Source organism: Dreissena polymorpha, chromosome 7 (genome assembly GCF_020536995.1).
Source record: "Dreissena polymorpha isolate Duluth1 chromosome 7, UMN_Dpol_1.0, whole genome shotgun sequence".
Lineage (NCBI taxonomy): Eukaryota > Metazoa > Mollusca > Bivalvia > Myida > Dreissenidae > Dreissena > Dreissena polymorpha.
Genome location: NC_068361.1, coordinates 78,204,277 through 78,230,776, shown reverse-complemented (window position 1 = coordinate 78,230,776; position 26,500 = coordinate 78,204,277). Strand labels below are relative to the sequence as shown.

General features: G+C 36.3%; 3 protein-coding genes across 4 annotated transcripts in view; 2 read left to right on the top strand and 1 right to left on the bottom strand.

The window, feature by feature from the left end:
- The window catches only part of LOC127837560 (mucin-2-like), a 40,283-nt gene extending 37,020 nt beyond the window's left edge, over positions 1 to 3,263 (top strand). The window contains exon 10 of the mRNA XM_052364752.1: positions 2,399 to 3,263. Coding sequence (XP_052220712.1) covers positions 2,399 to 2,588 — 190 coding nt within the window. The 3' untranslated portion in view covers positions 2,589 to 3,263. The remainder of the gene's footprint in view (positions 1 to 2,398) is intronic.
- A 138-nt stretch (positions 3,264 to 3,401) lies between these two features.
- On the top strand, positions 3,402 to 11,871 carry LOC127837561 (uncharacterized). The gene is made up of 2 exons (XM_052364753.1): positions 3,402 to 4,180; positions 9,701 to 11,871. The coding sequence occupies exon 2, from the start codon at positions 9,758 to 9,760 to the stop codon at positions 10,691 to 10,693; it is 936 nt and encodes a 311-aa protein (XP_052220713.1). The 5' UTR covers positions 3,402 to 4,180; positions 9,701 to 9,757; the 3' UTR covers positions 10,694 to 11,871.
- Positions 11,872 to 12,869: 998 nt separating this feature from the next.
- Positions 12,870 to 25,162, bottom strand: LOC127838000 (DBH-like monooxygenase protein 1). Of its 2 annotated transcripts, XM_052365487.1 has the most exons (12): positions 25,014 to 25,162; positions 23,909 to 24,053; positions 19,673 to 19,822; positions 19,191 to 19,367; positions 18,791 to 18,877; positions 18,323 to 18,508; positions 17,849 to 17,951; positions 17,263 to 17,435; positions 15,456 to 15,665; positions 14,999 to 15,058; positions 14,061 to 14,321; positions 12,870 to 13,505 (listed from the first exon to the last, which is right to left on the bottom strand). In XM_052365487.1, exons 1-12 carry the CDS (start codon positions 25,145 to 25,147, stop codon positions 13,425 to 13,427), a joined length of 1,767 nt encoding a protein of 588 aa, XP_052221447.1. In that variant the 5' UTR covers positions 25,148 to 25,162; the 3' UTR covers positions 12,870 to 13,424. The 2 variants fall into 2 exon arrangements, with proteins under 2 accessions (XP_052221447.1, XP_052221448.1); XM_052365488.1 differs by lacking the exons at positions 23,909 to 24,053; positions 25,014 to 25,162 and adding an exon at positions 21,712 to 21,768.
- Between the last annotated feature and the right edge of the window lie 1,338 nt (positions 25,163 to 26,500).

The window sequence follows — 26,500 nt, the reverse complement described above, 5'->3', positions numbered from 1 at the left end:
CCCTGCCTGTCACTGCAGTTGTAATATTAAACTTGCTGCACAAGAACCAGATCAGTGTATTTCGATGGAATTCTTCTTTCACAGCCTCGCTCCTTAAAGCCACACTTCATGAAATGTAATACATGGCATAGTAAATTTAAGTATAAATAAGAAACATATTTTATCTACCCCAATTAGAATATATCTGGTGTTTACAAGGTAGAAACCCGTCTGTTTGCGCTTTAGAACTTAAAAATAATCGCGTTTGTCGAAATAGACGTTTACGTCTAAAAATCCTACTTTCGCTTTTAAAAGCGATACCGTTTGAAAAATAATAAATTACTTGCTTACTAGGCTATAGATTTATTTTTTTTCTATGCCAATTAGAATATATCTGGTGGTTACAAGGTAGAAATTCGTCTTCCTTGCGCTTTAAAACTAAAAAATAATCGCGTTTGTCGAAATGGACGTATGCGTATAGAAATCCTACTTTCGGTTTTAAATTAAAAAATAAATGAATTAATTGCTAACTAGGCTTTAGATTTAATGACAATTTTGCACACTTTCAAATTGCATCTATATGTATTGATTAACACGTTTTTCATTTCAAGGTGTGTAGCTTTAAAATCGGAACAAATCTTTCGACAAATACTTGTCAAGTCTGAAAAAAAATACAGAAGAATAATACTCGTTTAACTTAAATGCTTGTACTTTTTATGTTTTTTTTTATTAAAACAGAAGTTGCATGCAAGTAAAAAGGCAAATGTATTAATACTAATAATTATAAAACAAAATAATTAAATTGGGAGATAACATTTTATTAAAGCATACCATATGTTTGTTAAAAAGAAAATACATATAACTTCAACAGTGTGGTTTATTTAATACGTAGATCTATGTTCATTTTACAAAAATAAGTTGAAAATAAACGATTAATTCTGTATTTTATCATGTAATATTTGGTTAAATTGCTATATTATCAGTACTGACTGAACCGCATGTTCTAGAATCTTATCATAATGTGTTCAGATTAATTGCTAGATGAATTTTTAGTACACAATTGCCTTGGGCATTTATCACTTGCATGCACATCTTGGTGTACAGGACCACCATCACCATGCTAATCTACCATGACAATTAGGCATATTAGAAGGATGCCAATATGGAATCTGAAACATTACATATGTGCATAAATTGAAATTTTAAAAGACTAATGAAATGTGTAACATGTAAATACCAAGTTTGCTGTATGCTAGGTATTTACCAGTTACGGAAAGTGGGGTTACTATGCTCACCGGTTATGAAACTGGGGATTTATTTTTCGAATTTTGATGCATACCGGTATATTTTATGTTCACCTTTCCACGAAAACTGCTGAGAAAACCTCATATATGACCTAAACATGCACATACAATGAACCGTGTCAATAGTAAACAATCATGCACTTGCCCATAAAGTCTTCAATAACGTTTTCAATATTGATGAGGCATCTACAGGATTAACACCGTTGTGGAAAGGATATCAGTTGATCATCCTGCGCGTAAAGATGACGTCGAATAAGTATGGTTAATGTACAAACCTGCCGAAAGTTCGCATGAGAACATTGAAAAATCAGCCGTTTTCCGCCATTTTGAACACCAGTTACTATTTTTCTCACTTACGCCAAACCAGTGACTTGCGTACGATCCAACACCTGTACATTGGCGTAGTGCTTGACAGTACAATACTCGCGCAGAATTTAATGCATGTGACAGTTGTTGATATAGATGTTGTAGGGCTACCTTTGAAGTAGTACATTTTATGGTTTTCTAGAAGTTATCGATTTGGTGGTTGAGGAAGCAGGGGTAGTGGTTGTGAAAATAAAAATGCATTTTTTTACAGTGGTAGTGGTGTTCATGTTAATAACAAATGGTATGACATGCAAAATATAAGAAAGAACTTGAAATAATCAATTTTCACTGTTTGTTTACAACGTTTTTTCCGGCTACGTTTAAGTTGATTGTTGCGAGCCTTCGCGTAGATTTCCAGTACATAAAACATAATAGTGATTTCTTCGTGATATCAATGCTTTTCCTGCACACAGGGAATAACAAATCGAATGTCACTAACTAAAAAATGCCCTATAGTTAACCCATTTATGCCTACTGGACTCTCCCATCCTTCTAAATTGGATCAATTTATTTCCAAAATTAGGGGTGTCTAGTAAATCTTTTTCTATATTTAGAATATTTCTTACATAAATTCCTTTAAGTAAACAGCGCAGACCCTGATGAGACGCTGCATCATGCGGCGTATTATCTGGGTCTACGCTGTTTGCCAAGACCTTTTTTTCTAGACGCTAGGCATCCATGCAAGATGATTTTTTAAGATATAATAGCACTGCACATCTGAAATAATCAGTATATTGTAACCTATTCAGGTGCGGTAACATCGACACGTGCTACCGGGACTGGTACGTGGGCACGTCGGACAACGACAAGTGTCAGGAGTTCTCTCAACTGAGAGCCTACACGGTGGAGTTTGATTGCACTTTCTGCTGCGTCACCAACAAGTGCAACCTTCTCCTCAAGCCGCCCGATGACACGCTCTATCAGGACAAGAGGAACTAATGAGCCGTGTTATACATCAACCTCGTTCTGGGAAAAAAGGACTTAACGCAATGGCGTGAAATGTCGTCCCATATTAGCCGGTACAGGCTTATCAAGGACGTAACCATCCGCTGTCATGGATTTTTTCTTTTCAAGAAATACTCTTCTAAACGAAAATCCAGTTGAAAGTGTCGTCCCTGCTTAGCCTGTGCAAACTTCACAGTCTAATATGGGACGACACTTTACGCACTTGCATTTAGCCCCGTTTTCCTACGACAGAACATAGTGGTGAATTATTTCCCTAATAATTTCAAATTTTCATAACTAAGCATTAAATAAAACTCTACAAAGAGAGAAAATAACAAAAGGGACATAACCTGTCCATGCCTTAACTATACGCCTACGTGATTATAATGAAAATTATATTGACTGAACACACGATTTGACTTGTTGGAATATATGACGAACAATTCTTAATAGCTTTCCCTGAAATCCACATCTCTACATTTTCAACCGTAAAGCAGTTCTTTATTTTCAATCAAAACATTTAACATATCAGTAAAAATAACATATATAGGCGTTTGTTCTCGTATAAATAAGTATTTACCAGTGAATAGAGAAAACATATTGAATCAGTAGTACATCTTCCTTTTTGTTAATGTGTTGAAATGTGTGTAAAAGATGTTACTAATACAACGTTATGTTGACTTATTTAATCTAGGGCGTGTTACTTGCTGTTTTTTACTGTTAGCATTTGTGATAGCGTCAGTGCGCAGTCGAAATATCTTGTTCCAAAATCAGCAATTACTAAAAATGATAAATCGTTATAGCTGCACTATTTAATAATACGTTCATGTACCAAGTGTGATCTAGTTTGAATAACGATGTTCAGTTATTTAAACGCGGCCGTTTTAATTCTCAATATGAAAACCAAGTTGTGCGTCACTGACCATAAAATTAATAAAAATGATTGATTTTATTGTACAAATACGCACTTGACTTTTTATCTTACAACTTCAGAGACGGTAATAAACATTAGATAGAAAATAAACGATCCGATTAAAAAATACAAAATAATTATACAGTAGTATATGTAGTTGTAATCAATCAAAATTCATGAAATATCGCGTAATGGGTTTCGCAATTAACACTCTTATTGGTAGAGTACGAAATGTCGATGAAGGCATGCACAGGTTTCGCGTAGAACATAAAGGCGCTGCGTTGTTCCTGAAGTTATTAAACCAGTGAGTACTTTTCCAAGGTAATACAATTTCGTGAGGAACCTACATTTAATCTCCGTATATGATTTCGTGACTGTAGTTGTAATGCGCTGGGAAAGAAATTGAACATCTAACCAAGCATACATAATTGATAGGATCAGATAGGACTCTGTTAGCGAAGGAGTGTTGGCAAACTGATGTCATTATTTTAGATCAAATGGATATGTGAGGCCAGATTGTTACTTTTGCGATACTTGTTGCATTCTTAACTACGGTCGAATACATGAAAACAACTAGGACACGTAATCAGTGGACACTTCTAAACATCGGAACGTACATATTGTCATGGAGCAAAGTATATTTGCAAAGGATATCATTATACTGATATAACAAGTAAGTTTGTATATGTTCGTAGTTTGACGTATTGTATTAACGTAATATTAACCCATTTATGCCTAACGTCTAGAAAAAGGCCTTGGCAAACAATAATATTCACCGCGCGGGGATCAGTATGAAAATCCGTTTTGATCATTTCGGTAATCAAAATTTTGACAGAGCGATTGTTTTTTTTATGATTATTGCCAACAAGACGACAATTCTCAACATCTTGTAGTAAGGTGGAAGAATATTTTTTCTGTATTTTGTCTCCATTATAAACTTAAATTTATCATGGCAAATAGTCGAGTTTGTTCCTTCATCTCAAAAAGCTGTTCAAACAAAATAACCGTCCATTAATGAAAGAAGAAACACGTTATTTATCAACATTTTAATAGGTAACAAGGCAAAAAAGGTCTTTGAACTTCGAAAAGCAAATAACTATATTTGATTTCTTTTTCGGTTAAACGCCAAACTATATTAAAGACCATTGCCAATTAATCATTGCCGATATTGGATTATAGATTATAAGTTTCCCAACTAGTTCCCATACAAGTTTGCTGGACTTAAGTTAAACTCTTTGTTTTCTGTGAACCATTCAATGATCCGATAAGACTTTAATAAAAATCCGAGTAATATTAAGCCCACTTCACCTGAGGATGTAACCTCGTATAACAGATGTACTTACACCTTTATTGTAAAAAATCAAATATTTCCTGTAGCCTTTTAAAAGAGAAATAATCACAGATTGACCAATTGCCCAAATTGAGAAATTTGAAGGGACCATTATGTTGCTATTTCATTATTTGACAATCAAATAAATGTCGAACGTATTCAGGTTCCAAAAAAAGCAAAAATTTGTACATATTTAGTTTGCTCACCGGACCGCTCGGAGCAGTGGCGGGTACACGCGGGTATCACCTTGGTGACTCGGGTTCAATACCCCTTTCTGTTGCATGTGAGTTTAATTGGTGGTTGCCATTCCGGAGAGATGGGATTTCCTCCGTTTACTCGAGTCTCCGCTCCAAACAAGGCCAAGCCGATTTTTTTTTTGTATTTCATGTAAAACTTCACACTTGGAACTTCGTTATTTGTCCAAATTGTACGAGTCTAGTTAATGAAGTAGGAGGTGGGACACTCTTGCTAAAGCCCCTTTAAAATGACCTATACACAGTTGCACGGTATTTTTTAACACGTTTCTAACATAATTATAGGATAACATGTGAGTTTTAACGCGTGCTTAACTAACTGAACTATGTGGTCTAAAGTAGGTTTAAACACGTGTCTCACATACATTTATCCTTTGACCAATTTGTACAAATATAGTTTGTTAGCTATGTGCAATTTTGTGAGAATAGATTTCGGGGTTTTGACGACAATCTTCTGAAGATTATCAAATAAGTCACAATGTATAAGTCAGAGTCGGGAAAATTATAAATGATATTTTTAATATAAATCATTATTCAATAATTTCATTATCAAAACGAAACAATATCAGCAAAATAAAAGTATTGCAATCCATAGCTATAATGACTCTTGCTTGTGACTTGCTTACTTGTTGTGTTTAGTGTTACAAGTTTGTCATGAAACCATTTTTTATATCGCGAAATATGCACACCACTGGAATACGTATTTGATGTCATAGGCAACGGTGAAGTTAGATTTTTAGGGCAAAATGCTGTACTCAATAACTATTCGATATACAAGCGTAGAGATAACATTGCATTATTCATGCGACAGTTAAGATGAAAACGTTTGCAGTTTATGATTTTACGTTTTCTTGCGGAAAAATATATTGCTATTCATATATATCAAATTGCTAATTTGCCAGTTAACCAGAAATGTAACTTTTCATGCGAAAATGTAAAGAGTTGTAATACATTAAGTATAAACATCTCTATCATAATAATTTATTATAATCAATTACATATCATATAAGGCGGACATTTACACTAATAGATTATTTACATCTAGTTACACACATATTTCATCCCCAATTACAAATAATCATTATCGCATCCTCCGTATAAAGAAAATGCAATAACGAGAGATGAATCATTGTTTATCGACCAATAAACAACTTTTTGGAATGATGATGCATATGAACTCAACTTCCATAAACAGTTCATAATTTCATTCCTCCACTAACGTAGTAACAGTTATACCCGAAAATACACATGTATCAACTGTAAAGTAATTTACGTATATAATACATAAGGTAGGACGTCTTAAAATACAAATGTAACATCTGTTAATTAATGCTCGTATATAATACATACGGTCGGACGCCCTAAAATACAAATGTAACATCTGTTAATTAATACTAGTATATAATACAAAAGGTCGGACGCCCGTAAATACAATTGTGACAACTGTTAATTAATACTCGTATATAATAAATACGGTCGGACGCCCTAAAATACAAATGCAACATCTGTTAATTAATGTTCGTATATAATGCATACGGTCGGACGCCCTAAAATACAAATGTATTATCTGACAGTTATTACTCGTATATAATGCATACGGTCGGACGCCCTAATATACAAATGTAACATCTGTTAATTTATACTCGTGTATAATGCATACGGTCGGACGCCCTTAAATGCAAATGTAACATCTGTTAATTAATGCTCGTATATAATACATAAGGTCGGACGCCCTAAAATACAAATGTAACATCTGTTAATTAATGCTCGTATATAAAACATAAGGTCGAACGCCCTAAAATACAAATGTAACATCTGTTAATTAATACTCGTATATAATACATAAGGTCGGACGCCCTAAAATACAAATGTAACATCTGTTAATTAATGCTCGTATATAATTCACACGGTCGGACGCCCTAAAATACAAATGTAACATCTGTTAATTAATGCTCGTATATAATACATAAGGTCGGACGCCTTAAAATACAAATGTAACATCTGTTAATTAATGCTCGTATATAATACATATGGTCGGACGTCCTAAAATACAAATGTAACATTTGTTAATTAATGCTCGTATATAATACACACGGTCGGACGCCTTAAAATACAAATGTAACATCTGCTAATTAATGCTCGCATATAATACATACGGTCGGACGCCCTAAAATACAAATGTAACATCTGTTAATTCATACTCGTATATAATGCATAAGGTCGGACGCCCTAAAATACAAATGTAACATCTGTTAATTAATGCTCGTATATAAAACATAAGGTCGAACGCCCTAAAATACAAATGTAACATCTGTTAATTAATACTCGTATATAATACATAAGGTCGGACGCCCTAAAATGCAAATGTAACATCTGTTAATTAATGCTCGTATATAATACACACGGTCGGACGCCCTAAAATACAAATGTAACATCTGTTAATTAATGCTCGTATATAATACATAAGGTCGGACGCCTTAAAATACAAATGTAACATCTGTTAATTAATGCTCGTATATAATACATATGATCGGACGTCCTAAAATACAAATGTAACATTTGTTAATTAATGCTCGTATATAATACACACGGTCGGACGCCCTAAAATACAAATGTAACATCTGCTAATTAATGCTCGTATATAATACATACGGTCGGACGCCCTAAAATACAAATGTAACATCTGTTAATTCATACTCGTATATAATGCATAAGGTCGGACGCCCTAAAATACAAATGTAACATCTGTTAATTAATGCTCGTATATAAAACATACGGTCGGACGCCCTAAAATACAAATGTAACATCTGCTAATTAATGCTCGTATATAATACATAAGGTCGGACGCCCTAAAATACAAATGTGACATCTGTTAATTAATGCTCGTATATAATACATACGGTTGGACGCCCTAAAATACAAATGTAACATATGTTAATTAATACTCGTATATAATGCATAAGGTCGGACGTCCTAAAATACAAATGTAACATCTGTTAATTAATACTCGTATATAATGCATACGGTCGTACGCCCTAATATACAAATGTAACATCTGATAATTAATACTCGAATATAATGCATACGGTCGGACCCTCTAAAATACAAATGTAACATCTGTTAATTAATACTCGTATATAATGCACACGGTCGGACGCCCTAAAATACAAATGTAACATCTGTTAATTAATGCTCGTATATAATACATAAGGTCGGACGCCCTAAAATACAAATTTAACATCTGTTAATTAATGCTCGTATATAATGCATACGGTCGGACGCCCTGAAATACAAATGTAACATCTTTTAATTAATGTTCGTATATAATACATATGGTCGGACGCCCTAAAATACAAATGTAACATCTGTTAATTAATGCTCGTATATAATACATACGGTCGGACGCCCTAAAATACAAATGTAACATCTGTTAATTAATGCTCGCATATAATACATACGGTCGGACGCCCTAAAATACAAATGTAACATCTGTTAATTAATGCTCGTATACAATTGATACGGTCGGACGAACTTAATACCCATGTAACCTCTGTTAATTTAAACCCATGTCACGGACTTTCAAGTGCTATGATTCCTTTAATCTACTTTGATACAACGTTTTCATTTCAAAGGATAAAGGTTAAGTGGTATTAATTCGATATATTAAAAAGGCAGCTGTGGACTGTCGAAACGACAAACTACCTATCAACCGGTTCGTAATGACATAGTAGCACTGGGTTTTCTACAATGATGTATTAAATGGATATCTTGACTCGGTCGGACAGTTAAGGTATGATTTTATTGTTGTTTACTAATTTAAAGCGTTCTATAAATTTCGTATTCTGTGTCGGATCAAGGATAAAAACGACCCATTCGTACAGCAGAAATGTTTTATGAAAAATAAGTATCGTGCTTACATGTTATGTTTGTGTGCCAGTGCTATTATGTGGTCTTTCGTGACTTTAATGTCGAAAGGTAACGATTTTTCAACCAGATAATATGTTTGTTTTTTTTTCAAACGTAAAAGTGAAATGTTTGCTAATATATCCAGCACAATGTTAAAATAACATGGATATTGACTAAACTTATTGAGATATTTTACTTACATTCTTTGATACATATACCACTCAAAATTTGCGAAGGATCACTTTTTATTTTCACATTACTGTATCTCCAATTTTGGATTTCGTTCATCTAAATTGTTATATTGCAGGTTTTGATATTAGAATGTGTGTTTTTGATTTTATTGTATGTATTGATTTATCATTGATGCGTGACGCTGGCTGAATCTAGCTAGAGTGAACTTCAAATTACACATACTATAACAAGTGATCCTTAGCGATTTTTGAGTAGTATATATGTTTTCTGTACCTTAGATATAGTTGACCTAAGCATAAGGTTTTCAAAGGGTAAGTACGACACGTTGAATACGTGTACTTTAAGACCGCGTTTCACACATCAGCGATTGTTTACCAAATTATACAAAATAAATTGAATATGAATATTTTATGAAACGTTCGACATTTCCATCGGTTTTTATCAAACACATTTGTGTACTTAACAAGCAAGTTAATTAAAACTTGATATCATTTACTATTCTTTCTGTCAGACTTAGTCCCTGAAGACGAATTTAGACAACATCGAGTGCTGATCACTGGTTTCCGGCATGTCACTCTTTTGCGTACAGACGCATGATCTGTCATGGCAGGATCGAACCGTCAACATCGAGCTCATGATATCGCCTGCTCGCTCCCAACTGCTCTACAACAAGCACAAAGGACTCAAGACGAAGTACGAGCAGGTGGAGAGTAATCTCGAACGGGAAAAGGAGTCGTACTTACGTAGCTATAAGACGGACCAACGCTTGATGGAGCGACAGAAAGAGCAGTACTCAAAGCGGCGGAACACTATCATTCTGAGGAGGGCGGTCGCGGAAAGAAGGCGGTCGAGTTTTGGCGGAAGGTCGTCGGCGCCGGCAAGGCTTGAGGCGGATTTTTTGGGCTCGTCCGAGATGAGACCAACTTTTGTAACGGAAATCAACCTGCGCGAATCGAAATCCGCCGACCCTAGAATGACCGTGCCGAGTCGTAACCCGGAACTGACGACGCTGCTTCCGCGACTTACAGCCGATACACCTGACTTTCGAAACCTTTCTCCGTGTATCATGAATACGTCGCCTTCAGCGGGAAAGCCTTTCCTTGAGAGAAAGAAATCTGTGAGATTCGAACGGCTGACTTCCGGTTGTAGACGTGGTGCGAAGATTGACGAAAACACCCAAATTGAAGAGGACAGTTCTGTGCTGCCTATAGAAGACAGAATCAAACGCTTTCTTAAGTCTCAGGGCGATTTCAATAAAAGGGTTCCCGAAAAAATCAATCTTGTTGACAGTAAAAAGCTGCAACCTATCATAAACCGGTCTTTAAACGGAACCCTCTCGGTGAACTTGGGCAAATTGGAAAACGCGTTTGATGAGTTTTGTGTGGACGAAAGTGATGAAGGACTGCACCGGATGGTCCGCTACGCGGCGAGGTTGAAAGCGAACGTGAGGAATGCCCAGAACTCCAGCATAATGCCGCGTCGAGCCAGTGTGTTTGCCATGTAGCGGGGCGTGCATGGCGTATTGCAATACAATATTACAATATTATTGCTACGTATGTGAACGGTGTTTACTTTTATGAAAGCTTTTCAGTATTAAAGTGGAAATGTAAAAGTTCTTTTTTGATAAAAAAATAGTCAAGACCATTAAAAATGACATACTTTAAACTATAATGTAATGCGAGCATTCAAAAAGAAAGCTGGAAAAAATGCAAAACTAAATAAGTAATAAAAATGTTATTATAATTAAGGTGCTGTTTACAAGATAATGGATTTGATTGTATTGCATAATGAGGCGCACAATACAATAATTAAATATTTTGTCAATTAGCAATAAGACAGTGTATTTCTATGGTGTTTATATAACTGACGTGATATTGCGCAAAGCTTTCTTGAAAATGTTAATATTTATATGATTCACCAAATTTGCTATTAAAATTTAATATTTTTCACAAAGATTTTACCTAGCGAGCGAGCGGAATAAACATTTGCGTTATGTTTTATTTATGTGCTAAAACAACATGTTGTGGTCAAATGCTAATATCTTCGTTGCATGTCGGTCATTCACCTCGGAATACACACAACTTGGTTTATTCTCCTTAGGCTTGCTTGTGTTCAATGCCTTAACCCATTTATGCCTTGATATTTGGCGTGCATGTGTATCTCATGGAGCTGCACATTTTGAATGGTGAAAGGTCATTGTCATCCTTCAAGGTCAAAGGTAACAAAAACAAAATCCAAGGGATGTAACAAACGTTAAAGGGAGATAATTTCTATTTTATATCATTTGGCAGGTACAGATCATTTTCACAAGGAAAGTAATATTTTTTAAACGGGTATAATAAAAAAAATATTCATAGCGGCGCTATATATATATTACCCGACGTCGATCGCTAATGAAGATAAAACAGATTTAATGTTCGAGTTGAATATATACGATGGTTTGTTGAATTGTGTGTTAATGTCAAATTGTTGATATTTCCAACTTACTAAATGTTAATTATGGTAGTTTTATGTTCATTGTATATTATATTGTATACGTAGAAAAAAAACGTATCGATACTGAAACCAATTTATATATTTTCTCATAGTGTGCGTATAATGTTCACTAAAATAGTTTATGTGGACGTTGATGGTTTTGCTCACAATATGAGCCACAATCTGGGAAAACGGGGCGTAATGCATGTGCGTGAAGTATCGTCCCACATTAGCATAGGCCGTCCGCTCAGGCTAATCAGGGACGACACTTTCCGCTTTGATGGAATTTTTAGATTTAAAGAATCTCTTTTTAACGAAAATCCAGTTTAGGCGAAAAGTGTTGTCCCTGATTAGATTGAGCGCACTGCACATGCTAATCTGGGACATTACTTAACGCACATGCATTAAGCCCAATTTCCCAGAATGAGGCTCGTATGATAAGTACGTCATCAGTGTTTGTAAGTACGTTATCAGTGTTTGTAAGTACGTCATCAGTGTTTGCGTGTCCCCAAAGTTTCACCGAGTCTCTTGGAGTCCTTGTCAACAGAAATAACCAAAATAGAGTTGGTCGTGTTCTGATATTTTGATCCAGTTACAAACATTAACTCACGTCTTCTGTAATTTAAACACCTGCATTCTAAATTAGCATTACTCTTATATTAGCTGACAATATAATAACTAATTTTGAAGACAAAACATTCGAGGCTGCTATGTTTACACTTTCGATTAGCAACGACTGAGCTGATATTTGACTGCAATACAACAATTTCGCATGTGTTCATATTACATTAATTAACTCGTAAAAATAGTTTGAACGTTCTAATTATTATGCTGAGCTTATCAGTGATTTTTGTAATATGCATGCATCCATGATAACAGTTATCTTTCGCATCTTTAATAATTCATTCGAAAAACTCTCGGTGCCAATTAAGAAAATGTTAAAAGTTTCAAATCCGGACATGGACGTTTATTATGAATTTTAAAGTTAGTTTTCACTCGTAATCCCTTGTATTACACTGCGTTCTGTGTAAGCAAAAAAAGCAGCTGTTAGTTAGTTCGTGCATCCCTGTCATACTCATCGCGTGTTGAGGTGCGTTTACTGTGAACACTAGTGATGTATGAGACAATTAACCATGACATAAACAAATTTAAAATAGCATAACGTCTCAATGCGTTTAAAATGTTAATACAAATAAACAAATAACAAGGAATAGTTCATTTAATAAAGTTGAAAACACATTCTTCAGACTTTAATCGCTTAATGAAACCATATTGTGCTTATTGCGATGTTGAGAAGGGAAGTAATAAAATCATTTAAATGGTAAAGTACAGTGCATTCAGGATAGAATGCAGTTTACTCTATAGCCATATAATCTAAAATTCAATTGAACCAAATGTGATATGTTAATCACCTCACTGTGCTTAATCCGTTTTTTACAAAAAGTCTTATTCAAGATATGTTAAATAAATATCAGTCATTTACTTGATGTCGTGTTTATGAGATTTGTTCACAAACTTATGCTTTTGAAACAAAATGTTATTGTATTCACAAGTATCAGACTTTAATAAGAACAGCCTCATGTTTTAAATGGTTCTGTAAGTGGGTTATCCGTTTAACACGTTTTTACACGATGATATACATGTTTTCACCATGGCACTCGGGTCAGTCTGTGTTTCAATTAACCGGATATAATAAAAACACTCATGGCACTTTGACGTTATAACGTCATCTTTGATATTACACCCTCTCGCGACGCCATCTAGACGCAGGTGCGTGTTTCTGTGGGCTGGTACGGTGTCTGTATGGTGATATCAGTCTGTTGGAACCAGTCCACGGCGTACTGGAAACACACACAAGAAATATCTTACAAATGTAAGACGCCATTGACATAGACAGTATGACGTCATCATATAAATAGAGCTGGGTTCTGTGAAAACTGGGCTTAATGAAATTGCGTGTCATCCCAAGTTAGGTTGTGCAGTTCGTTCAGGTTAATCGGGCATGACACTTTCCGCCCAAACTTTATTTTCGCTAAGAAGATACTTCCTTTAAACGAAACATTTTATAAAAGCGGAAGGTTAAGTCCCTGATCATATTGTGCAGTCCACACATGCAGAAAGCCCTGTTTTTCCAAAACGAGGTTCAAATCCATGGGAGCTTATATGATCAGAAAGCCGCAAATAAAACCAAACAGCTTAAAGGTAACTGTTTATGACCAGCTATGAAGTTGAAGCAATGCACCATTGTTAAATGCCTATGCAATCTATTGAAATGAAAACTTGCGATTTAAATCCCACAATGCACGAACCTTCCCTTCAAAAGACCACAAAATACCAGGAACCAAATGGTATGATTTGCTACACGAAACATAACGATCCGATTCTATTGTGCCTACCGAGGGATCTTGTCTGGAGGACCAGCACTGGGCGTTCTCGATGGAGTTCTGAAGGGCGTGCTTGAGGTTAACGCGCATCACGTTGTTGTTCGACCAATCAGTGGCGAGCAGGGTGTTAAAAACGTCACTTCCGTTCACCGGCTGGCCGATTTGATTTCGCAGCTGGTCGTAGTTGGACCAGCTCATACATCCCTCTAGCATCTTGCGCGGGTAGTAGAGAACGTAGGCTCGACACAGCTCGTTGTCGGGATGCCACCCACCCTGGAGTAGAGGTGTGAGTTATTAAAATTGCTATCAAACGCCTGGACACATGGGCATCGCCACTAGAGTGTGCGTATGTCATTTAGTGAGAATGGATAGTTCCACGGGGCAAGCTGGCCTCAGGGCGAGCCCAATTAAGGAGCTTCTGTATCAACAGCCGACACAGGTTGTGATTTTTTTATAGAGTTTGTCGAAGCTTTAATGTTAATCTACTAATTGCGTGTATGTAATTAATTACGTGTTATCTTTATAATTACCATCCCCACTTCACGATATATTGACTGTTGAAGACGATATTGCATACCAGATTAAGTAAATAAAATTAATCAATACTTATATGTTTAGCATTATCTACACGGAACGCACAAAAGGCATACTTTTAAACAACACATACTCTTAACCCATGTATGCCTTGCGTCTAGAAAAAATGCCTTGGAAAAACAGCGTAGACCCAGATGAGACGCCGCATGATGCGGCGTCGCATCAGGGTCTTCGCTGTTTGCTTAAATAATTTTCTGTAAGAAATATTCTAAATATAGAAATAAATATACTAGACATCCCTAATTTTGGAAATAAATTGATCCGATTTAGAAGGACGGTAGAGTCCACTAGGCATAAATGGGTTAATATGTTATATCGTTTGTATACAGTATATTCGTACTACAAACATAACTTACCAATGTGGGGAAGCCTCGGGTCGAGGAATCATAGGTGCACTCCAGCATCAGGTGATCAGTCTGTAAGCAGCATCAATACCATCAACATACGTGACATCGACATGTGTTTAATTATATTAATCTTTTGACAAGCTCACGTGTGTATATGTACATAGAATACATAGAGCGTGAATACATGTGTGTGGAAAGCATAAGGGTTGCGGTTTATATTTCTGTTATCCGAACAACGTCCGGCATTCCGAACGATTAAGTATGCGTCACTAGCAGGCGCTCAAAATGTTAAAATATGAGAAATATTATTCATAAGAAGATAGTTAACTATTAACTTTTCACTAAACAAGTATTTGCTCTAGACGAAAAACGCCAGTGGCAAGTGATCTGTTTTCTTTTATATGTATAGCAAAATAAATTGATATTAAGAGTATTCAAAACAGAAGCTTTGTAGACAGCAACTTACGAAAGACACGTTACGTCGCTTCTCTGCCACGCGGAACGCCTGCTGGTCACTGTCGAAGGCGCCGTCATACGCCAACCAGGGGTTCTCCACGTACGCACCGGAAGACGTCTTCGTTACGTGACGTAACTTCATCTCCGTTGCAAGATCGTGCGAGTGGAACTTGGCTCCAACAACTGTCATCGGTAGCGCGTTCTGAGTACTGTTCATTCCCTGAGGAGAGAAATTGCCATTTCATTTACTTCTGTTGCTCCCATTATCTAAAGGGACAACTAATGGACAATAAGACTGATATGAGGATATTTTTAGATTGATGCATGGATGGTTAACGACCGGGCGGGCGGGTGGGCGGACTGCATGGATGGTTAACGACCGGGTGGGCGGGTGGGCGGACTGCATGGATGGTTAACGACCGGGCGGGCGGGTGGGCGGACGGCGTAACACCGGTGGTTTCTGGTCATCTTTAGTTCTTATCAGCTAATGCTTATGTAAATGTTTTGCATCATGCATTAATAAAACGCATGAAGAGGTATTTGGGATCAGTCGTGTAAGGGTCAATGTGACGTTACTGACGATAGAAAAAAAGCCTCCGCTGAATGAATTCAGTTTGAATGGATGTATAGTGCTGAAATTGTGCATGTAGACAGCTTATATGCAGATCTACATTGCGGCTGAAAGTGTGCATGTAGACAGCTTATATGCAGATCTACATTGAGGCTGAAATTGTGCATGTAGACAGTTTATATTCAGATCTACATTGAGGCTGAAAGTGTGCATGTAGACAGCTTATATGCAGATCTACATTGAGGCTGAAAGTGTGCATGTAGACAGCTTATATGCAGATCTACATTGAGGCTGAAAGTGTGCATGTAGACAGCTTATATGCAGATCTACATTGAGGCTGAAAGTGTGCATGTAGACAGCTTATATGCAGATCTACATTGAGGCTGAAAGTGTGCATGTAGACAGCTTATATGCAGATCTACATTGAGGCTGAAAGTGTGCATGTAGACAGCTTATATGCAGATCTACATTGAGGCTGAAAGTGTGCATGTAGACAGCTTATATGCAGATCTACATTGAGAGTGCAGGTCACAGTTTTTAAAAATAGAAAAATGTCATCACTTGCCAAAATAGAGGATGAGCTACCGGTTGAAATGAACTTGTTTATCTTTATAAAGCTATCAAAGTCGAAGCCAGATCATTGGCTTGCGTTCGAATCAGTGTGTGCGCTCCCCCTGCGTTGGTTCGTCCAGCAGGTTACATGCAATAACATTTTGGCAACATTAGGCGCACCAATGCGGCAAATACTCCTAGATAAGGCAGCCATTATAACAGTAGGTCTTGGAGTTTCACCTGCAGGATTGCATTTTGTTCAATTCTTTCCTAATCAGGAACAAAGTGGAAATTGCTATAATATACTAACAGCATTAAACCAGAAAAAACTTCTAATTACTCACAGACTATTCAGGTTTTATGCTGTTTGCTGCTCATCAGTATCTAAGGGATGAACATATTATCTTTAAACTTGAATATTTTCAGAAAAGTCTTTAATTAATTTGATTTTATCATGGACTCAAAACAGGTAAAAATATTATCTTAGGGGTAAGAGGTTTAAACGGTAAGCAGATTTAAAACCGTGATCAATATTTTTCCGGATAGTCTTATCCATGTTATGCAGCGTTCGATGGCATACATTATTATGGTCATTCTTGCCCATTAAATGCAGCGTCCAATAATATAAGTTTCAATGACATTCTTACCATTGCATGCATTTATCAATGAGATTAGTTGTTTCGAACGTTCTTACCCATTGGATGCAGCGCTCGGAGCAGTATGCCCGCTGCTGGAAGCTCGGCTCGCCCGGGGGGATGTACTGCAGCCAGTTGGGGCTGATGATGTTACCCATGGACAGGAAGGCGGCATCGTTGGTCCGCAGGTCCGCTGTGTACGTCAGCTGGATACCGGAACTGTCCACAAGATCTGCGCGATAGACGGGTTTTTGTAAAAGTGGATTTCCTACTTACGGGATCTTGTCATTTCATGCTTATTGGCTCTCTTAACATACTTATGTCACTATTATGTTTTTAAACGCGGGTTAAATGAAATTCGACCATAAATCGAATTTTATAGATAACCTATTAATGCAGTAATCTATTTGTTATTATAAATTCGAAAATAGATGACAAATACATGCAGATATATATCACGTTAGTTGATGTGTACCCGATTACCGATATGTACTTCTCGCTGATTTTTTACAACATTTTCAATAAAAATATCCTCCTTATTTCCAATAAACATACACACATATTTGTATTTTCAATTAAATATCCGAATGTGGATGTTGAACACTTTACATATCTAGTCCATGCACACGTCTGATGGGTACTTACTTGGTGTTTGCAGCTCATTGACATAGTGTGTGGCCAGCACGTACAGGTTCGATTCCCCCGTGCCCCCGATAGGGATACCAACGTCTTCCGGTAGGTAGAAGTCCTGTAAAGGTAATGTACCGCATATTAAGCTTGTTGTAGATTAGTAGCTGCATTTCGGAAAAAAAGAATCGACATTCTTTTTTTCAGATTATGAAACAATATTACTGGATATAAAATAGATTACTAGTACATCATTCCATTAGATATTTTGTTCAACCGTATTTTATTTCAACAACAAACACTTTTCCAACACAAAAATGCTTTCAACGAACAGGCGTTTGCGTAAAGTAAAGTTATCACAGATAATTACAAATAAAACAGTTACACCAATGTTTTTGCATCATTATCGACAACCGAAGTCATTATTTCGGTAAAGAAATACACCACGATGCCATATTTAACACTAGGATCAGGCGACCACGGTGTGATCACCTCTTTGTTCCTGTGCCCGAAGCTCGCCACGTGCTCGCGGCAGAACTGCACGTGATCGGGCGCGTCCGAGAAGCAGTTGAAGCTCGCACCGTTCACGAGTAGGCTGGCGGGGTCTGCGATGCGGCACCTGTAGAGGACCATGTGGTCCACGTACTGCTCCATACCGGGGCTGAACACCGGTGACATCTGAAAAATAGGCGTCGCATTTTAGCTTTAAAAGTCCGTCATCGCCGGCATACAGCGAGTAATGGTAATAATATTAAAGACGCTTGAGTGCATATTTGCGATAAGCATTTATGCACATAGCATTAGTTATATGATAAAACGTTTTAAATGTATTCATCGATTTAAAAAACAATCATTACAAAGCATCCTAATATCATATAATAAAATGTCCTGTTGCACTAACTGTCTGATCGACATTATTTAAGTTATATCATCGTATGAGCTTAATGGATGTATACGCACCTTGATGATGTGATATTTAACGTTAACGTCGCTGAGGTCGAACAGGCGACAGTTGTACGTACTCGTATTTGCAACCGGGATCGAAAACTGAAAACATCAGGACCCAATTAACAGAAAACAAACCCACCCAAATAATCTGAAAACAAAATCCTTCAAAACCTTATGAACTAAAATCAAATTATCCAAATTCGATCGTTAACTAAAAAATTGAGGTATACGAATTTCGGAGCAACATGTCAAAAACGGCAAAATAATCATAATCGGAGCGCGATTCCAAATTCCGTCATAATTTGATCTTGAAACAACAGATCACAAATGTGACCGTGGCCTTAAAACCCCAACGTGGTAAATGAAAAGATCACAACGGAACAAAATACGAAAGCTAAAGTTACGGACTTACGTTGTCATTGGTGAAGTCAATCACGCTGCTGTCGATAGGAAGCTCCGCGGGCGGATGTGACGTAGTCATGAGAGACACCGATTTCCGGCCTCTCACGGTGTGACGTATCAGGGGGTTGGGGCTGGTGACGTCAGGGTCCTCGGTGTGGTACGCATAGATAAGACGCTGTGTGTCCCTCTGAAACAACCAAGCGCTTTACGTAACGATGCCGCAAGTTTGTTTTCAACAAATCGAGATACACATGTAACAGCTTAAATCGACCCATACAAATCACATGACAGGGATTTACAACTGTTATAGAAACACGTACCGTAAAGCTAGACCATTAAAAAAACGTTGTTCTACCATAAAGCTACTAATAGTTTTGCCAAATAAGGACACAATAAAAAATACTTTTGTTCGACGATCTTCGTCAGCAAAACACATTTAAATAACACATATTGACTTCCAACAAACGTCAAGCGTATCAACATCTGACGTACGGTTATCTTGAAGTCGCCCAGCGTGTCGCAGGTGTCGAGTGCCCGAGTGAAGCCCAACACGGTCCAGCCAGCCTCCTCGTACCCGTAGTCGACCAGCCAGTCCTGGGACGAGTCGACTGTGGGCGCCTCGTACCGCTCCGTGTGGTAGTCCTGAAACAATACACGGAGATCAAAGCACTAAATGGCTTAAACATTTCGACTGATAGTCCTGATATATTGAACAGCGTTGCATCATATGGCTCTGTCTGATAGCCATGACTTAAATGCTATACAATAAATTAAATGGTACATTTATTTTGCACTGCGTGTAGTCTTTAAAATCATTGTAATATAGGCTATTATTCTATATCCAATAAATTCATCCAATCGGCATTCTTCATATGTACCACGTGACCGTCCAATATATTCCGGTATTGGATCCAAAAAGTCTGTATTTTTTCCATATTGGACAGTTGAGTACAAGTGCACTAAGCAATTGTTTTATAACGATTAAAGCCGTTACCGAGAAAAAGTATCCGAATGTACTATAATCGATTAACACAGGCGATATTTTGCTTGTATGTCTCTTTTTAATACTTTCCTATTGAAAATATGAGAGGAAATAAAAAAACGAATCGAGAATGTGATATTTAATTATTTTTTATTGTTAGAAATTAAAAAAAAATGCAAAAGCAAGTGATATTGTTATTGCTAGAAATTGAAAACAAATACTGGTCATGTACGTAATTCCGGCCACTTTTGGGACTATTTAAAAAAAATCTTTAATGTTAGGCAACTGGTTGAAACTAAACTTCACATATATAATCCTGGGTTCAAAACTCACCTAGCATGAAAATTTAAATAGAATTAGATCAGTGAATGTTACTTAATGAACAGAAAATGATGACATGTAAACTATCCATTTTCGTAGGTTAAATGTACCTAAAAAATCGGCCACTTTTCAGTTTGATCTGCAGATAAAATTACAAAGCAATATCTTTTGACAAATGTCCTCAATTTCAGAGTATTAATCAATGTTTATACTATTAAATTTTTTTATTTGAAATTTAAAATAAATGCGAAATTATTATACCAGTTACTCCCCCTACCTATTTTAATAAATATAAACAATGGAAAACTGCTATTTCATAAAAAAATATTTGTTTTTAATGTGTTAAATAAAAACATTCAAACATAGCTAAAAAAGTTAACACATTTTGTTTGAAAAGTTGACTTCAGTGTTGATTATTAGTAAACGCTTGTATATAATATTAAAACATGTAATCTAGTAATATTCTTATCAAGGGAGGTAATTCATATATTAAAAATTTATATTTAGGTTCTGATTTGTATGTTTTGAATATAAGTTTTTGTACAATTAATTGGTAAAACTTTTTAATTAAAGTTTATAAGATAAAATAAAAATAATTTTATCAAATATATTTGTTTCTTATATGATTATAATTGTTGCAACTAATGATGACATCACTTTCCCCATGAGCCAAATATTTCCTGCTATATTTGTGACATTTTAACACAATAGTTTACAGTGATATGGTTCTTACATTTGCAAAATATTGAGAGTGGTGATGGTTTTCATGTTGATTTTTCTAAATAAAAACAAAATATGTGCGTAAAGATCATGAAAATGATTTTACACAGGTGGCCGATTTTTTACGTACAGGCCGGAATTACGTACATGACCAGTATGCAACAGCAAAACAAAATGACAACTTTAATCCAATGTTAGCCTAATTACATCTAAGTTACAATGATATGCATTTCCATTTTCCATTTTCTGTTCTTCCATCCATTTATCGAAATGCATTTTAAACCACAGTATTTGTTGATAGCGTTTGTACACATGCTCACCATTCTGACCCAAAGGCCAAAACACAATTTACGAATTCGTAATGCTGTCGGAGCGAGTTATTTTATTCCTATCGAAGTTAACAATTATGCATGACAAACACACACTCCGAAATACGTTTTGCCTTTTGGATTCGTTCAATGCGATCAAAATGGTATAATTTGCTACTAGATTTATTAAACACTACCACCTCCATATTGTTGTCCCTAAAATGCAGAGTCTTGCTTATCCTAGTATGTTTCGTCAGAGAAATGACGTCACACGAGATACGTCATAAAGTGCGTAATCAATGAATGAAAATAAAAATACGGAAAGCTGGTTTGGTAATGAGGATATAGAATAAAAAGTTTATTAGACGTTTAAACTGTACAATACGTGATATATTTGGACTCGCACACAGTTTGAAGTCATATTGGACTCGCCTAACGGCTCGTCCAATATGACTTCAAACTGTGTGCTCGTCCAAATATATCTCCGTATTGTACAGTGAAACGTCTAATAACCTATAATTACCGGAATTGTTTTCTCAATGATACACGCGATTACACATTACAATATACTGACTATAGCAGACATCTATTGTCTAATGTCTTAAGATCATACTTCTGAAGTTATTGTGTGATGCTTACAATTACCAAAACTCTTTTAACGATATTGGACCTATATGCGTCCATTATCAAATGCAGAAAACATTAACAATTTAGGATGATCTTTTCTTTTTACAATGGCAACTAAACAAATAAGGTTATATATTGGTCTTTTTTTTTAAATATAAAACTTATTACACAGTTAGTTTACATGACAATTTTGTTCATTTTTAAAATGCTTCGAATTTAAAACGGTTTATTCACGGCGTTAGATTCCCCTTAATTTAACGTTTAAAGAATGCATGTCTCTTACAATGTTTATTCATAAATTCCAAAATACATTTTAAGTATTTGGTATTTAATGTACAAGTTTTATAACCCGAAACGGACGTCATAGTAATAAATATGCAGACCAAACATAATTAATCTTATTTCAACAATTATGCAACTGAAGACACATTAAAAAGGTCGAGTAGTGTTTACTTTTACAAGTTTTTTCTGTCAAATAGTACTATTAAATTTCACGCATGGATTTTCTCCTAACGTTTTTACATTTTATAAATATCCAACGGTGTATAAGCGTGATATTATTTCGATATCCTGTCGGCGTTCCAATACCTTGTATGCCTGAATGTAGAGTGGAACATTCAGTTAATATTTCATAGAACTAGTTCAGTTATCTATAGGCGTTACAGGCAAAATAAATGCACGGTTTGAGAAGAAAAATCGCTTAACATATACTAAGCATTTACAGACACTGTAGTTTACACAGTTTTAATTACAACGTGGACTCCATTTATTTATTCTTTAAACTTTATTTACGCAAATGTTGTTTGATTCGTGAGAACGGTTATGTTTGAAACTATGATTATACTAATTTTCAATATTCTATTATTTATTTTTTAACCAATATTCGATTGTTATGACGAAAATAACTAACATTTCGCCTCTAAATCACAAACATTAAACCTGAACATGAATATGTCATGTTGGCTGACAACAATAGGAATATAAATGTTTAACGGTATATTTACTCGTCAACTCAACATATTTATATACAGAAAAAACAATACTCCTATTGTTTTATTAATTATTAATGGTATCTACGAAGAAAAATTGCAACCAAATGTTTCGTTATTTGACACGTGCTCTTTAACGCAAGTTATGCTTCAGTTGTTGTTGAAGGAGTATAACGGATTGGGTCCAATTTGATAAATATGTAAACTCATTATGTATTACGAATATGGCTACATTGTATACACAAAACGTAAATCCATGAACTGTTACAAGCAACTGTACATGCAAAATAATACAATACTGTTATGCTATGCATATTGCCATACTGCTAATGAGCTATACAGCTTAGGTGACGTTGACGTCGTGTACAAAATCTCTATTTAAGGTCAATTCAGTCCATACATTCCGGATAGCTAAACACAATTAAACTCAGTTCTCGTGGTAAGCTTAACCCTGTACATGTCTAAACACAAAATCAGTCAAATCTCAAATTAAGGTAAACTGATTCCCTGTATTCCGGATAGCTAAACACAATTTAAGTCAATTCTCGTGGTAAGGTTAACCCTGTACATGCATTCCGCATTGCTTAACACGATGTCAGTCAAATCGCGTGGAAAGGTTAATTGAGAACATGCTTTCCGGATGGCTAAACACAATGTCAGTCAAATCTCGTGGCACGGTCAATTCAGTCCACGCTTTCCAAATATCTATAAACATTTTATATCAACTCTTATTTAAAATTTAGCACGCATAGCGCACCCAATCTGCTTAACACCTAGTTACCTGAAAGTGGACCTGGTTTCCGGCTACCCAGCCGATAATGACGTCAGCGGGCACCATGCGTCCGTCACGCGATATGCCGAAGCCGACGTAACCGAGAGTTTTCACTTGAACCTCGAACCAGATATGAGTGGCATTAAGGCCCCATCTGAAAACCAGCGAAACGTAGCGGAAACGTGATGAAACAACACAATAGGAACGCCTAAGAAATTATTCAACAAGTTTTTGTATTCTTGCATATTTTCTCTTCTTTTTAACTCCATACTTTCATTTGCCAATTGCTAAACAGAACTTTCAAAAGCAACATACAGATTCCAAAGTTTATGTTTACCGATTGCTCGATGATATTTTCCTTTTTTTGCTTATAGATAGCTTATAACCCAGGGATGTTTGTATAGGTCCCTGTTATAAATAACCATTTGCCATTTGGTAATGAGCAATGTGTATACAGGACCCTTCTCATCGAACATTTTTTTTTCTTAAGGTGGTCAATTGGCCGTCTGTTGTGAAGTTTAGTTATAAAAATGGACACAACCAGGAGCTAACATAAGCCGGATGTAAATATGTACAGATTTGGACACATTTTGATAATGGCGTAATTGTGTTTTTCTTTTATTGTAGATTCATAATTATTTGTTTAATATGTATATGCCATAAATTAATGTTTTAAGCTATTCACTGAAAGTTTTTATACAAGTATGTTTACCATTTATTAATATCATACATAACGCATGTACACTGGGGCTGTATAGATTTGGATCACCGTTTGTTTCCTATTGACAAGCAAATGATATTGATAAGTATTCGATTGTTAGAGAAGAATTGTTGAACTGATTTTACTAGCCAAATTGGAATTCACGAAAAAGAATCATTCAACTGTATCCGAGTACATGAGCTTCTGAGAAAGTCTTTACATGTCTCAATTTTTATTAGAACTTAATTGCATCCATAAAAAATCAAGCACCACATAAGGACGTGTCGAGCCATATCTCATCAATCTGTATCGAGGCATTTCGCTTTATCATGTTTTGACAGCAGCATTTTCAAGATTCTCTTGTGAAAATGCATCCCATTCATGCCAATGTGAACATTCCAATGCGTATCTTACCTGAGCACATAGGCGCCCTCATGGTCCATGTCGGTCACATACGGGTACCTCGTGTTAGGGGTCCGGTCCGGCATCTGGCCCCATACCACGCCCACAGACATTAAAAAGGCCGCAAGCATTCCGAGTCGCAACATTTCTGTGTGCTTTGTTTTCAATAATTTAACTGTTTATCAAGTCACCTGTCCTGTAAATCACAGTAGATATGCATTCACTATGTTTTGCTTAAACAATTAAAGCCGTCCCTTTATACTTTCACAAATAGTGTTTTACCTCGCACAATTAAATGGTAAATTGTTTGAAACGGTTTTCAAAAGGTTAACAGCAACAAGCACTCTGGCTAACACTATGTCGTTTTAGATATCTTGTTTTTATTAAAAAATGTGCAGATGTGCTGACACCAAAATCACAACAATAAACCTTAATTAAACAAAAACCATAACCACCTTTACCTAATTGCCGACAAAAACTAATGAGCGACACGACTGTATCGCTTTATAAACCACATTCACACACAGTGTTAACCGATCAGTGTCAACGTAAACAGACCACGTGACGTCAATACGTCAAACTTTTACGTAAGATGTTAACGCAAGCTAATTAACGTTTTATTGTTGTTTGTACAATGCAATGATATACAATCATTAATTACTGGCGTAATTTTGACGTATGATGTAAATTCACACTTTGGATACAACAATAATAATATATTTCGGCTGAGATTCAGATCGTAAAATATAAACACATTGTTTAGATAAACTGATCCCATGGCACTTCCGAACATTATTGGAATATGTACTATAACACGAAAGTATACAATTGAACATGTGAATATTCATCTTCTAGCAATCCTAAAACATACACTTTTTAAAACGATAAAGAAGCCTAAATAGATTCTTGTACATCTCGCGTTTTCTAAGACACTTAACGCTGACTCGTGTAACGGTACGCGATCCTTAAGGCTGACTCGTGTAACGGTACGCGTTCCTTAAGGCTGACTCGTGTAACGGTACGCGTCTCTAAAGGCTGACTCGTGTAACGGTACGCGTGTCTTACGGCTGACTCGTGTAACGGTACGCGTGCCTTAAGGCTGACTCGCGTAACGGTACGCGTTTCTTAAGAATGACTCGTGTAGCGGTACGCGTTCCTTAAGGCTGACTGGTGTAACGGTACGCGTTTCTTAAGGCTGACTCGCGTAACGGTACACGTTTCTTAAGAATGACTCGTGTAACGGTACGCGTTCCTTAAGGCTGCCTCGTGTAACGGTACGCGTCTCTTAAGGCTGACTCGTGTAACGGTACGCGTCTCTTAAGGCTGACTCGTGTAACGGTACGCGTCTCTTAAGGCTGACTCGTGTAACGGTACTCGTTCCTTAAGGCTGACGCGTGCAATGGCGAATGTTCGCGTGAATCGGTACCTGCATTTTAAGGACGGCACGTGTATGACGCTCTAAGTGTGTTTCTAATTACTAAAGTGAAGACTTTGTTGAC